We start from the raw sequence: 15135 nt of genomic DNA on the forward strand, positions 1-15135 counted from the left end.
TCAAGTTTCATGGTAGGTCTTCAATGTCTATGTATAAGTTCTATCGCTAGGAATGAGATTGGAACTTGGAAGACCCTGAGGGCTGAGGTGCAAGTGCTGCAATTCGAGGACACGCGAACTATCCCAGTTACTAAATGCTGGGCACTTCGAGACACTTCCATATCGCTTTTGAAAATTTATTTACTGAAAGAAGACTGCAAAGTCGTCTGTGATGCAGTCACCAAGAAAGCTAGTTTTACGTTAAAGATGGAAGGTTTTTCCTTGCTGGCAAGTTTCTCCAACGGCAAAAATGACGGATTACTCAATATGTTTGGGGGCTTCAGAAGCTGACCACTAATGAAACTATAATGGACGCCTATATGCAAAAGACCTATGAAACTTCTGACAACTCCCGACCAAAAAAGAGAACCAGATAGATAAAAGATAGAAATTCATTACGATACATAGATGTATATAATTATATATTACGGAGAAACACAGTTTGTATATTCTCTTTCACACAAACGCTACAGCTGCTATTATATCTGAATTCTGACCATGCTAAAGCTCCCTGAAGTTTTGACTCACTGGAAAGAAGAAGAAAGAATCCTAAAGAGCCCATCCGGATTATCTGCATGCACCTGAAAATGTAATGAAAATGAGCAGCTGTGCAAATGTAGCAGATAATGCACCATAGATATCAGGCCAATCTTTGCTAGTGCAGAAACAAATTAGGTTGAATAGTTCCATTTGTGCGCAGCAACATACATAACCATGCTTTTAATACATAGACTGATAGGAAATTGTGCCAAAACATAAGCAAAAACTGCCAATTAACATAATTTCCCAAACATTGCCAATTCCCCATATATAAATCTGATAAGAGACTCCAAAACTGTACACATGAGGAAAGTGTTAAGAACATCGGGAATCACTGGGTTCATCCAATTGCATTACAGTTTTTTTTTCTTTAACATTTCATTCTTTGCCAACTTATAAGTCATCAGAACCTTCTTATCATTCAACAGCTACTGGAGTGTTTTAAAAAAATAAAAAGAAATTCATCCACGGTCACTTCTTTAGCTTCAATACATGAATATTTGTTTTCCATAATGAGTTGTCGAAGACTAATGCATGACCTGTATGTTTTATGTCTACTATCCGGAGTATTCTAACAATGGAATGTTGTGTGGTTCAGTTCATCACACACAAGCACTCGTGCGCGTGCGCAGAGAAAGAGAGAGAGAGATTAGCAACATACCCAGTGACCTGCAGCCTCAAGGACATGCATTTCAACTCCACCTCCCTCCTCAACAGCAAGCTCCTCAGCAGCATGAATCCTCTGGAGATCTTCTAGAGCCCATCTGTGCAAGCTCCTTTCTGCTTTCAAGAAGTTCACATGGACACCTCGGGGCACATCTTCTACAATTTTCCTATAATGGTCCGAATCGATTAAATCCAGTTGCAAACTTAACATTTAAAATAATTAAAAAGGTTGAAGCATATATAATTTCAGGATAAAAGTTTCCTTTTTGTTTCACTATTTTGAAAACTCCTACAAGGAAATAACATTGATTGAAACGTATGGAGTTTGTTTGACATGCAGAATCAAAATTGAATTCACTTTAAAGTTTAAACTAACCACGAACACAAAATGCATAGCAGAATACTAACTGTCAGACTATTGATAAGTAGGAGGTGTTGCTGTAAACTAAACAGATATTTAACTAGTAGGTATTAAGGAACTGAACTAAGTACCATAGATTTGTTTCTTCATAAGATTGATACATTTCAGAAATTCCATTGAGATCGAATGTCCAAGAGAAGGTGGATGGTGTTGAACCAAGAGGACCACTAGGTCGAAGATTAGTAACCACCCACTGCATATGAAATAACATATCAATAAGTAATACAGAATCATCAAGGTAGAGATTAGAAATTGCAGTAGAAGCCAAAAAAAAAAAAATTAGTAATAATAAAGTTTGATTTCTTTTCCTTCAGTTTTTGGTTACTCAAAATACTAGTGCTAAGTCCATACTCTGCTCTCTAACATTGATATTTGAAGATTACAGTTAAGTTACTTATATTATGCTCCCAAAGGAGAAGATAATAGGTTTAAAATAGATTTAAAAAGATACTTACTTGGCATCAAGTGAACCAAGAAATTGAACATGAAAAATGAAAATTGATATAGGTACAATACCGGGAGGATGTGTAACATTTATCCACATGGTCAGTTAAGATGGTGTCATGGTGTGCTTAAAACAACAGAACATCAAAAAATGCATCACTGCTAAGAATGAAAATCAGATTGGTCTTCTCTTGTATTTAAATCAGATTAGTATGATCTCATAAAGAAACTGGATGTAATGACCAAACTGTCATGACTCATGAATTTTAGGTGCATGAAAAGAACACGGTACTCAACTATTCATGTCCACATAAGAACAAACTGATCCAGGCAGATAAGTCTCAAAGCCCAAACTTCAGATTGAAAAATTTAGGCACATCTCACGAAGTGAAATATACCTGTGCCACATCTTTGGAGAATCCTTTTTGAACTAAAGCTTCCACAACATCCCGCTTTGAGGAAACCTGTCTTCAAACAAGATTGTTCGAATTAAAATCATACAAAAAACCCAAAAAAAAAAAAAAAAAAAAAGTTTGACATGGTATTAAATAGATATAGACATATAGTTTAATACTAAACACATAAGAAAAATTCTCTTTACAATAAACATCGCAGTGCGAAAAAAATACTTCTAGTTTGGTTACATATCAGAGATGCACATGTTAACGGTATCTGCCTCCAACCAAAAAAAAGTGTTGTTCACATCAACATGATGTCAGCGAATGCTGATCTAGAAAACATATGCATGGATACGAGATACAGGATGCCATACTAGATGATGAGGTGATATGGAAAGTCTTCGACACTAGGATAGATCAATATATGTTTAACTTATAAAATACATTCAACAAAGATCATAAATATACCCCTCCTCTCGTCTTTCTCATCAAAGGCTGCAAATGAAAACTCCAGCTCCTTAGCCTTTTATTGTTGCGTCACTCCACAAAGTAGATAAGAACTTTTCTTTTTCCATTTATGTACTTTTCTTTTCTCTTATTGCAACGTCCTGCTGGTTATTTGGGTCGTTTGGACGGTAATGAAAAATCTTTGAGGATTTAAATGGGTGAGGGTAGAAGAATTGTGGTAGAGGCAGTATTTAGGTCATCTTCGTAGGCATCTGTTGCCGATATTTTCAGGAGTGGAAGTCTTCCATCCATATTTTGATAATTATGAGACTGGAAGGCATCTATAACTAGGTGTTGGTGTTTCCGTGTTTCCTTTTTTCTTTTTTTTTTCTCAGGGTGATGCTGATCTGTTCATCTGTTGGATCTAATTGTTTTGAGTGGACTTCTTGTCTGCTAGTCGTAAATTGAGAAGAGACAACTAAAAAAAGGGCTTTGAGGAAAAATATTAACCACAAATCATAAATAATAAAAGCAATCAAACTATAAAGAAAGAAAAGGGAATAACAATTGAATACGAACTCACCTCTTTGGGTAGAGTACTTAGGACAGATATTAATTCTGCTGGATGGTCCTCCCCATCCCCACCAGGACGAACCTTTCCTGGAGTAGCATCTAGAACCCAAACCTAAAGAAAAATAAATAAAAACAAAAGGATAAAATCAACTTGTGAGAAGGGATAATTTCCTTTCCACAAACACAGACACATTCCTAAGTAAATCAATATACACTACTTACTCTGACTGGTCGTGCAAGGGGCTTTGCAGCTTGCTCCACCATGCTCAAGGCAACTACATGACAATTAGAAAGCATAGTGAGCATCAGATCCATTTGAAATAGTAGATTTAGTATGAAGTCTCTGACATATTAAAACTTTGCTAAAATACCTTTCCCCCCGAAACTGTGACCAACCAAAACTCGAGGTGTTATTCTAAGCTGCCGAACCTTGCAGGAAGAAGAAACAATATTACAGCAGACATCATCTCATGCCAGGGAAGATTTTAGACAGGAACAACATACAAACAAAGATGGAGTGTTTAAATGCTGCATATACAATGAAAATCATGCAAGCCAAGTGTTGAAGGCTGTGATATTTGGTTCTAGCTGATTCCTTATATGTCATCCCTTCTATTTTAGTTTCTTCAAATGAAAGAAAATAGAAAACTGCAAGAGGATGAACTTTTCCTTGAAAAATGGGGATAGTTAAGGCTCATATATACGTACTAGTTTTAAGACATCAAGAGCGGTTGAAGAAACATTATGGGGGCCTGTTTTCTTAACTGAGGCTGAATCACCATGACACCGCAGGTCCACCAATAGGAACTGTGCCAACAAACAAGAGCAAAACAAGTTTAGATTCTCACCAATGCCAAGTACTAAAATGTCACATTCAGTGTATGTAGATACACCAAGAACATGCTTTACAAATAGAAGCAACAAATCTATGCTTCAGGGATTAAAAACAAATTAACTGTGCAATAGGCTCAACATTAGCAGCACTTAGGTTAGTTAGTCAAAGTACTGAACAGAAATAGACAGAGAAGGAGTATTGTCAAAGGAATTCCTAATAGAAATTTTAGAAATGTTTTGAGCTTTACCAGATAACAACATGCTCCAGTGATAATAAGTGATAAAACGCAGAGGATGATACCTGCCACGTTGGAAATTCCTGTGCCAATCTCCTAGTGAATGTTCCTGCAACAGACATTACAAAATGAATCACAAACTACTTCTGTGCAAGAATACCATAGAAAATCACACATATACAGACTCATTGAAAACAAATGCATGAGAAAGCACCTGTAGGTGCAGCAGACTACAAAAAAGGACTCTATTAACTTGTAAGGGAAACAAAACAAACTGTCGGGGAAGGTAAAGATTAGATACAATAGCTAAGGTGACAACTAGACTCTGTGTCCAGGACATACTTTCCCATTCAAACAGAATTCTCATATATATATGTGTGTGTGTGTGTGTGTGTAACTGTAGGATGGACATTCAGACTCAAAAGGTGCTTCTATAATGGGAATTACCAAAGATAATGCCCAAAGGAAATCCATCACAAAAATATCCTTTTCAAATATAATAAGAAATGGCACTTTGGGCCTGTGAAAGTCGAAAGTATTCTTCTCTCAAATTCGTTATTAAACAACCACGAATAATGGTATTTATTTCCTAAACTAGAGTTGTATCGTCCTTTTGAAAAGGGCCATTTTTGTTATCATTTCAGAAAAAGTACATTTTTGTGCAAGAATTTCATTCCGTGCCAGTTCCGGCAAGTCCCCCTTTATATTGTAGGAAAAAGGAACGCATTTCAGGAAAATAATTCTACAACTAGAACAGAACAGGTAAATGAGTTTTACTCAGATTTCAATGATACTCCACATTCTACAATCAACAGGAAACAAAAACATGCAAAACAGATCCTTCCGGTGGTATTGTACTAACTGAACTTAAAACCCCACAAATAGATGGGGAAATGGACAGAATAAGAGGTTAGTATTCAAACTCTAAATTTTTCACTGAACGATTTTGTCAAAAAATGCCTAGGAAAAGCAGCTCAACATTGTCAAAAATCTTATTGTCCCAGATGGAAGTGGAAGTGTTGATATGATTCTCAATATGTTAAAACTAACCTTAGTAGAATCTAATTTGAGAACGGTGTCAGCCAAGCTACTTGGACCAACATGTCCACTAAATAACTGTTATCCACTAAATAACTGTTATCAACTTTAGTTTTTATATTATTAGTTCAAAGTCAGAGATGCATGTAGTTTAAACCTTGGTTTTTCAACATCAAGAAAACAGAAGGTCTGATAGGAAGGTTTGAGCAAAGATTATCAACTGAGGTTTTAGATATGTTCCTCTCGCATATTTTTTTCATTTATCAAATGGAAGAAAAAAGTTCACTGTATGACAATGTGAAGATCTGATAAATAAATAAAAAGTAGTTTGTCCACCTGCAATTGCGATAAAAGGAGTAGAAATGAACAAGATTCAAACTTAACAGCAAATGCATTGACTAGTAATCAAGAATACACCAACAGTACTGTTCCCATCAATTTCTTCTAAGTTAAAGCTTTTGAGGTAAAAAGAAATTATTAATATTTCAAGAATACTAACACCCACGTACCCCAATTTTTCCTGCTACCTAGAATTCCATGCAGAAAAACAGCTGTTGGGGGCTCGGGCAATGACTTGTCCATAACAGAACTCCATTTTACCTGAAAACTGTAACAATTCAGCTATAGCATGATGCCAGCTTAAGTAAGAAAAGAAAAAAAAAGCAACATCATAGCATCTCCTTCTCATAACTTCCACAGTCTCACTAGTCCCAGTGCATGTGAGATTGTTCCTCAATTTTAGTTGTTAAATCTTGAAATAAATAGTGGGTCTGTGTAGTTGCTCTTTTTGGCTACTAGATAAGGTCAAATGAATTTGAAAAATTGTAGACCTGGAAGGTTGGGAAAACAAAACCCTAACACTGTCTTTGTTTATAGATTGATAGGAGAGAGAGAGAGGTTGGAGATCTCATCTTCACAACAACTATATGGAATAGTGAGAGAGAGAGAGAGAGAGTAAATTTGCACTTATCTTGAAGAACAACTCAATCATTCCAACAATCACAATATCAATGATAAAATCGATTTACATCATCTTATAGGAGATTAGTGAATGCAGAAGACTTACAAGTGCCCCTTGAACAAGATCAAATGCCTGCCAAAATAAAATAAAAAAGGGTTAATTTGGTAAAAGTTATCTAAGCTTCTAAGAATATGAATTTTCAGCTTAACATAATGTCCATTCCCAAAAGAACATATTTACAGTTTATCTATTATGTAAGGTTTTGCAAAAAGAAACTTTAGATACCAGGATTTCAGAAGCCTTGGCCAAACTTCCACTTTGTGCAACCCTGTCATTGACTAATGCCATACGAACACCAAGTCTTTTGTCAGCCTTGCCCAAGTGGCCAACAGCTAACTGAGTCTACAACAAGAAGGGAGAAAAGGAGAAAGAGCGTGAACATCAAACCAAGTTGTCTTTGAATCATTACAAACAATTTTCTTTTTAAAGAAACAAATTTTATCAAACCAAGGTAATATATAATAAAAGTGGGATTGATCATAGTTCACAAACAACTGTCCACTTAATCATAATTCAAAACTAAGAGTGCATTTACTAAATTTGAATGGGATTAAGAAGGAATTGGAGAGAGAAGCAGTCATTCCCATTCCCGTATGTACTTGTTATATGGAATCAGAAACGGAAACAGAGTTGATTTCCATTCAACAGTTTACCAAAGTGTCTTGAGGCCCCGAAATCCCTAGAAAAAATTCATTTGAACAGTCTTCAGATGTTTCAAAAAAAATTATCCAAAGTTATGCAACGAAGATTCAAAACCACCCTTGTAATCTAAGTTTACGAATAACTGAATGTTCGAATGACACTACATCTCCGGTATTGCTACCTGGTATCTTTACACATCACAACCGATATGCTAATCTAGCAAGCCAAATAACAAAGTCAAGCATGTATATCATGAAGTGATTGAAATATTTCTAGAGCTACAATAGCAATTTCCACTGTTCATTGTTAATTGGTTTTCTGCAACATTGGTCCCAATAATTTCATGATCGTAAAATAAATAGGCTCTATCATCTGATTTACACTGAACGAGAAGTTGTTGAGAGCAAAATGAGAGGTAGATTACATGAAATTGAAAATTGAAACTATGCTAGAGAATAATGTACCTTAGAGGGAAAAGAGATCCGAGAATTCAAACAGGGAAGTGAACGGAGCTCGGAGTACCTCCTCTCTCCGAAACTGACTGCGCTGCTCCTCCCGGCGGCGTGACCGCATCCGGCGAGATTCGAAATCGCCGCCATTGTTGAAAACGACGGCGTTTCGAGCGGTGCGGGATTGTGGAGATTCCAGGGAGGGGCTTGGGAATTTCCGATTTGGGGAGAGAGGCGGAGACACCGAGGGAGATAGAGAGAGAGGCTGAGTCGGTGCCTCTCTGGGAAGTCGCCTTTTGAAATTTTGGGATGAATTTAAGACAAGTGGGGGATTTGTTTGGCGCTTTGAGAGAGAGCGAGGAGCGTCGAAGGAAGACGTGGAAATTACTAGGATGCCCCTCCAGCCAATGAAGTTTCGCCACGTGGATCTCAGTCCGTTACTCTGGGCGAGATCTGTTAGTTAACCGCAGCAGTAGCACCCGCCTTTTTCTAAGTCCAAAAAACAAAATATATATATATATATATATATATATATTTTTTTTTTTTTTTGGGTGGAAGAAAATAAAATTACCAGAGAAGTTCTTGAACCAGTCCGATTGAAATCAAAACTATGGAGAGTGGCTCTAAGCCTCTAAGAAGGGAGTGAATTCAAATATTTTCATCATTTAGGCGATATTTGATGTGAGCAAATATATTCGTAATGAAGCAAAATAAGTTTTCTGATCGATTATGTATTGCCAATTAAGTGATTATATCATCTCTCTTACTTTGCTTGTTCATATTGATGAATATGATGTTACATTTTACAATTACACGTTGAGAGGGGTTTGGGTAAAGGGCGAAATTGATATAATGACTACCTTTTGGTTAATGAAGATGAAAACCTACACAAAATTGGCTTATTACTTAAAACATAAATAATTCATGAACCAAAACCACATGTTTTTGCCTTTCAAAAACAAAAAAAACCACATGTTTTTGATGATCAAAATTGGCAATGCCACATACACAGAAGTTGAGCGGTCCAAATTTGAGGCAAGATGTCGCCTAGTGAGCATAGAAGACATGATTCACATGTTCCACCCAAATAATTTTTCCTTTTTAATGTAGATACATTTTTATGTAAAATGTGATCAATATACATATGTAATCACTGTAATGCATATACAAATTTTACTTGTTTATACAAGTTCTATGTAAATGATGAATATTTACGGTGACTGTAACTGTGTACATAACTACTTTAAAACCGGTCAACCAGCTGAGGGAATTGTCGAAGAAGCCAAGCCACACCTCTGATAGCTACCTGTAAATCACATACAAATATAAGAGAACTGAAACAGTAATTTGAGAAATTTCAATTGTATGTTTGTGCTCAATTAGGCTGCAAAGAAGACTGAAGTCACTGAACAGACACATATAATGGGAATGTAAGAAAATTGGACGATTATGCTGATTGCTGAGCATATATTCATGCAATGCCAATATCAGGAAGGGTTCAATTGAGACCAATTTGCTTATATTACAATTCAAACTATAGCTCAAAATTTCTGGGTTTTGAAATACAATAAGAAATGCCTGACCGGAAAGAGTAGTATGATTAAGAGAAAAATAAAAGGATATATGCATACAAGGAGGAAAGACGGATATAATCATATACATGTTGTGGCCATATCTGCTGTTTAATTTACTACTTATTGGATAGGTACTTTCAATTATCAAGTTCAATTATAACTTTAGAGAGACACAAAGAAAGCATTCTGCAAATCCTTTGTTTTCAATTTTCTTTTTTGAGTCAGCTTGATGTCTGTGTAAGAAAAAAATGACAGCACCTAGTGTCTGATGTGTATTCTAATTCTAACTTACTTACCAACACAGAGTCCCCAGGCTTGATTGCAGGTTCAACACTATCTCGACCATAGCTGTTATCCAAAGACAAACTTAGTTTCACAACATAACTCTATCCAAAGGCTTGATTCATAACAAAGTGAAGGTAGATTAAGAATGCATCAGAAAGTCGCATAAGCTTGCAAAATTGAAATCTGAGGGTAACTATATCCTCTGATGATAAGCAATGGATGTACTGAAATTACAAGTTGTTAGTTTTTTACACACATTGATGCTTGTACTATAAGCCCTAGTTCCATACTTCAACCAAGACTGAAAGTGAGTGGATGCAATATGGTATGAATTTTTCAACATAAACCCAACCGACTAACAATACCTGTTTAATTCAGTAAAAGCTTTTAGTGTTTCATATGTTATTTATGTTTTATATAATAAACGTCCTTGACTAATCCTCAGTGGAAGTCACTAAACTCTTCAAAACACAACAGTTCTAACTGATTAATTGAGTAGAGTGTGTGTGCGCGCGCGCGTGCGGCAGCTAGAAAGATAAAAATTTGGGCACAGGAGATATGTGTTGTGAGTCTAAGAATGTAGTCTTGCAAACCACTTCACTAAACATATGTGCAACGTGGAAGAAAGCAATAGGGTACAATACAATCAAAATTGAGAGGTAAGGCATATTTTAATAAAAAAATCAAAACACAACCATAGCTTGAAGATCTAGGAGTGTCAAGCATAGAATTGAAGTCAGTAAAAGATTAACATATCAAGATATCACTGGTTGGACTTTCACCAAGTCAGGTTCTGTCCATCAAGGTTTTTGCTGTAGAAAAGCCTTAGAGTCGACCGGGTCGACCAAGAACTTATCCAAATCAACCAAAATAGTAGGAAAGTATGAAAAGCAATCCAAAACCACAGTACATGAAGGATCATCTACTGGAGCTCTACATGATCAAAGCCATAAGCTGTCTGAGTAAGGAGTTGCTTAGTTTGGTTACCTGGTTGTCTGGTAACTGTAATCATTGATCAAAGCAAAGTGCTGGGCTTAGGTCTATTTGTTAGTTGCTCCACCTTAAGATTTAAAAACAGGCGTAAGCTAATTTTATCAATCACTTATAGAAATCTCATTTTCCACAAGATCAAAATTTGAAGACATTTGCTTAGTTGATAACAACTCATATGCTTATACAAACCCAGGACTTCACTCTTAGAGAGAGTGGCACTGAGAGGAATTCTTGGAGGGTTGATCTCCTTGCACACTAGTCCCTCCATGTTAGGTGGTGGAACCTTTAATGGGTTTAGCCCACCCCCCAATTGGGTGACAATGGAATCTAACATTGAGGTAAGATCTCTCTGCTCACTCTTGTAGTTATATTGTAGTGTCCATATTTGTAATTAAAATATACTTCTAGGTAGTATATGGTTTAGACAACATATGGGTAGGAGAGAGACTCCCATAAGCTTTCAGTTTTTATGTTAATTCCTATGGTGAGGAAGACTGAGTGAAGATTTCCACAAACCAAATGTGAACAAAATCATGCTTTAGATCTGGGACTGTAAGGGTATAGTATGTATACATACAGCCTATGTCATACAGTTAAGTTCTATTTAATCCCTCAAGAACATGAAACTAGTACATATTTTTTCTTTCTTTCACATGGAGAAAATGCTGAAGTATTGAACTCTCTCACAATCAATAAATATAGTTTAGACCCAATATATTGACATGACCAAAAATGTGAAAACTCACACAGACACAATGCTAAGTCATAAATTCCTTACATAATCTGTCTCTTGCCGTTTATGACCTCCAACCGATAAAAGCTACATCCTTTGCTAAAGGGGAAAGGCTTCCCATTCCATTCTGAAAATATTTATTATTTCAGTTAGGAACTTAGGATAACAGATCTTAGATGTGAAAAAGTAATATAATTTCCATCCACATACCTAAATGCCATGTGGCCCCAACTGCTGTAGAATCCTTGGTGGATAAATCGTCAATAATAAACTGAAGGTCTTTGCCGACAGAATCATTAAACTTTCTAAAGAACTGAAGTATATCCTGCACATCAATTGAAGCCAAAGCTTTGCCATGAGAAGAAAGCACAATAACAAATTCTACATGTTCTATCTAGTAGTCCAATGTGCTGTTTGAGTGCTGATATAAAGCTACAAAGACAGGTTTAAACCCAAATTCTTATGGTAACAATCAGCAAAATACATGGCTGACAAATGCAAAATGAGGGTTTGTGCCTTTGTGGCCATAAAATTGCAGCAGACCAACAACCAAAACCTGACAGGATTAGTGACCAGGAAACCTATTCAACATGTAGTGAGATATTTAAATTGTAAACAATACCCCACCCCAGCTGTGTCAAACCATAGATCAATCTTGTTATGCATTATGTGTCCAAAATCACCTATCAAGTTCTTGTTAAAAAGAGCTAACTGCGGCTTTTACCCCTTGTAGAGGTATAGGCAAAGAGATCTGCAGTCACCCTATCTCTTTATCTATCTATTGAGAAGTCATCCCATATAATTACTGCAGAAGTAGAGAGAAGGTGGAGGAAACCAATTGAAGTGTCTCAAGCTGGTCCTGGTAGCTCTCACCTGTTTTCGGCTGATGATCTGATCCTTTTTCTGAGGCTACCTCTCAATTAATTCTTAACATGTGTATTGAGTAATTCTGTCATGGCTTCAGGTCAAACTGTTTATTTTCACAGATCAATCATTACTGTCAAAATGGTAGGGATGATGTAACCAGGGAGATTAGCTTCATCTATGGGTCCTGGTTGCTGGAGTTTAGGCCTTAGCTTGGTATGTCTCGCAAAAGCTACCTATATGGAGGGTGATCGACATTTGTTTTACTACTTCATGAAAAAGTAAGGTCCTTCTCTGGCTGGTAGATGACCTTAATCCAATCAGTCACTTCGTCTATTCAAGTATATTCAACAGCTCAATGCAAACTGCTACGCTTCCTCTAAGCATTTGTGGGGAGGTTTACGGAATTTATGGAATTTTTTTATGGGGTGATACATCACCCAAACAAAAAGACACATCTTTGTCAAAGAAATCTGTATGTAGACCTAAATCTAAAGGCATTTGGCCATCAACTCTGCTGCTAATATGAATCAAGCTTTTTTTTAGCCAAATTGAGCTGCAGACTTCATCATGATTACTCTGGACTTTGTTACTAGGAATATTCAAAAATGAATATCTTCTGAGCAATGGTATGAGGCTTAGAGGTGTGAGTCTAATAACTTGAAGGGGTGTTATGCATCGTGCATTTGTGCTGAACTCCTAAAACAGGTTATGACTTAGACAAATTGGAATGGCTTGAAAGCTAGTTTTAAAGATTTTTTTGGTTCTTAAGATGCCTTCAGTGGATCTAGTTTACGGTGTTTTCCTTTATTGTAACATAGCAGATTTTTCCACAGATGAGTGGCGGGATTTCTAGAAGTTGCATGATGACATTGTGCAGAAAAATCACTTTGCATTCCAGTAGATAATCATCTAATAGAGAAGCTGAGCAAACTTGGGAGGTCAAATCATGTAATGGAGAATCCGGGGTAAATAATGCTTAGACTTCTTCTTGACAGGCAAAGAATGGCCTTCTTCTCCTTGGAATTGTATTTGGAAACTCAAGATTCCCCTTAACATGAAACTCTTTCTATGGTTGATAGCCCAAGGAAAACTATACTTGCCGATAGCAGAAATCCAAAAGGAACCTCATCTCGGGGTTCAGCCCCCTCTTTATAATGATTGGTCTTAGTATGTCCAGAAAGTTTGCCATATTCTAGGAGACTTTCCAAGAGCTAAAGGGAATTTGGTAGCTCTTATTGGTAACTTGGACTGGGAAGTCTGGCTTTTGGCTAATCTCCAAGTCTATTCTATAGATGCTGATCAAATTCATATTGCTCTCTTTTGTGCTTATATATCGTGGTACCTTTGGAAATGGCAGACTAGCCCCTACGTGAGAATAGTTTACGTCTTCCTGCTAATAAATAAAGGCTGCATCACAATGGATGAAGAAAATAACTCTAAAGGGAACAAGGACTCCTAAAGGCCAGCTGTATTTAGCTTGGGGTCCCCCTAATGTGGGAATGTTTAACTCAATGTTGATGAATCCAGCTATGTGTTATTCAGCATATGATGCATATCTATATAGCCAGAAAAACTCTATAGCAGTTAAACTAGTTAACTGGAGCTACAACTTGGGTTTTGGTTGCCATGTGTGGAGGAAACTCCAATCTCGGGTTCCAATGCTCAGCTTGTTTGTATTGACTGGAACAAACACAATACCCTTATCTAAAATACTTGGAAGAAAACGAGTACTGCACTAGACAGGAAGCAGCAGAAAGAGCAATCGGAGCCAAGACTCGAACTTCAAATTCAGATAAGTGAAATCTAAGGCCTATAACTACTTCCCCTCCAACACATCAACCAACAAATATTTCAACAACACTCGATCATTTCCAAACTTTCCTTCTACAATGTTGTTGTTTAGTAGTTTCTACCAACTTTGAGATTGAACATGGTAACTTACCCACTACCAAAAATTTTTACTTTTTTATTTTCACTAGTAAGTAATGACTGAAGGCACATAGTAAGTGAGGATTGGATAAGAGATAAGGTACCTTACGACCAACAAAAGGCCGAGGAAACACAAGGTCCTCGTACACACATTTATCGGCGATGAGCTCCTCCACTGAGGCCAAATCCTGGCGGTTGATTCCGTCGTAGAACTTCCGCACAATGTCCGCTCCAGATTCGGGTTCTTCACCGTCGACATTAGCCGGGGATGATGGTGCAACCTCGACCGTCGGATTGGCCGACGATGACACCCGAAATTGAAGGGCCTGCTGCGGGTTCCATGTCGATAGTGTGATACCAGTTGCGGCGTTGGAAGTGGGGAGTTGAAAGGGAGGAGATTTGGTGACGTTTAGGAGAGGAGATGAAAATACGGAGGGCTTTATCATCAGCATCGCGGACAGTGGCTCACGACTCCTACTTCTTTCATGTACTGTCTGTATTTATACTTGGAAATAAACATTGAAAATGTGGCTATGTTGTATTAAGGAAAAATAATCTATGATTTCTTAACCCTTTTTTTTTTTTTTTTTTTTTTCTTTTTCGGAGAATGTATGATTTCTTAATCTTTTTTTTTTTTTTTTGAGAATATGATTTCTTAATCCTTGAGGATTATAAAGGTAAGAAAAAATTGGTTATACCTAACAACATGCCACTTATCTTAAATATAGTACTAGCAACGTGCTCGTGTTTCTTGCTGTTGATAACTTGATATTATTGTAGGTGGTTTGGTTACTTTAGGGGTCGTCAACGGGCCGGGCCGGGCCTTGCTATATTTTTAAATAATTGCGGGCCGGGCCGGGCCGGGCTTTATTAAAAATCAAAGGATCCAAGCCCGTCCATATAAAGCGGGCCTTACGGGCTTTTTCGGGCCGGGCCGGGCTTAGCCTTGCAGGCTTTTTTGGGCCGGGCCTTGCGGGCTTTATTTATAAATAAATATTTAAATAGG

General features: G+C 37.1%; 2 protein-coding genes across 4 annotated transcripts; both read right to left on the minus strand.

Moving 5' to 3' along the window:
• Positions 1–393: 393 nt before the first annotated feature.
• LOC112176990 (putative esterase/lipase HI_0193) lies at positions 394–8077 on the minus strand. 2 transcript variants are annotated; one of them, XM_024315134.2, is made up of 13 exons: positions 7764–8077; positions 6883–6999; positions 6703–6729; positions 6146–6236; positions 4664–4707; positions 4237–4335; positions 3900–3957; positions 3751–3803; positions 3539–3640; positions 2509–2574; positions 1738–1859; positions 1241–1412; positions 394–620 (listed from the first exon to the last, which is right to left on the minus strand). In XM_024315134.2, exons 1-13 carry the CDS (start codon positions 7896–7898, stop codon positions 564–566), a joined length of 1143 nt encoding a protein of 380 aa, XP_024170902.1. In that variant the 5' UTR covers positions 7899–8077; the 3' UTR covers positions 394–563. The 2 variants fall into 2 exon arrangements, with proteins under 2 accessions (XP_024170902.1, XP_040366894.1); XM_040510960.1 differs by having other exon boundaries at positions 6146–6243; positions 7764–7902.
• Positions 8078–8817: 740 nt separating this feature from the next.
• Positions 8818–14632, minus strand: LOC112175227. 2 transcript variants are annotated; one of them, XR_002926366.2, is made up of 6 exons: positions 14234–14632; positions 11544–11658; positions 11379–11460; positions 10595–10667; positions 9619–9670; positions 8818–9054 (listed from the first exon to the last, which is right to left on the minus strand). XR_002926366.2 is itself a non-coding variant. In XM_024312883.1 (5 exons), exons 1-5 carry the CDS (start codon positions 14579–14581, stop codon positions 8992–8994), a joined length of 660 nt encoding a protein of 219 aa, XP_024168651.1. In that variant the 5' UTR covers positions 14582–14631; the 3' UTR covers positions 8818–8991. The 2 variants fall into 2 exon arrangements, 1 of the variants encoding a protein (XP_024168651.1); XM_024312883.1 differs by lacking the exon at positions 10595–10667 and having other exon boundaries at positions 14234–14631.
• Positions 14633–15135: the final 503 nt, after the last annotated feature.

The sequence above is a fragment of the Rosa chinensis genome, chromosome 7 (genome assembly GCF_002994745.2).
Source record: "Rosa chinensis cultivar Old Blush chromosome 7, RchiOBHm-V2, whole genome shotgun sequence".
Lineage (NCBI taxonomy): Eukaryota > Viridiplantae > Streptophyta > Magnoliopsida > Rosales > Rosaceae > Rosa > Rosa chinensis.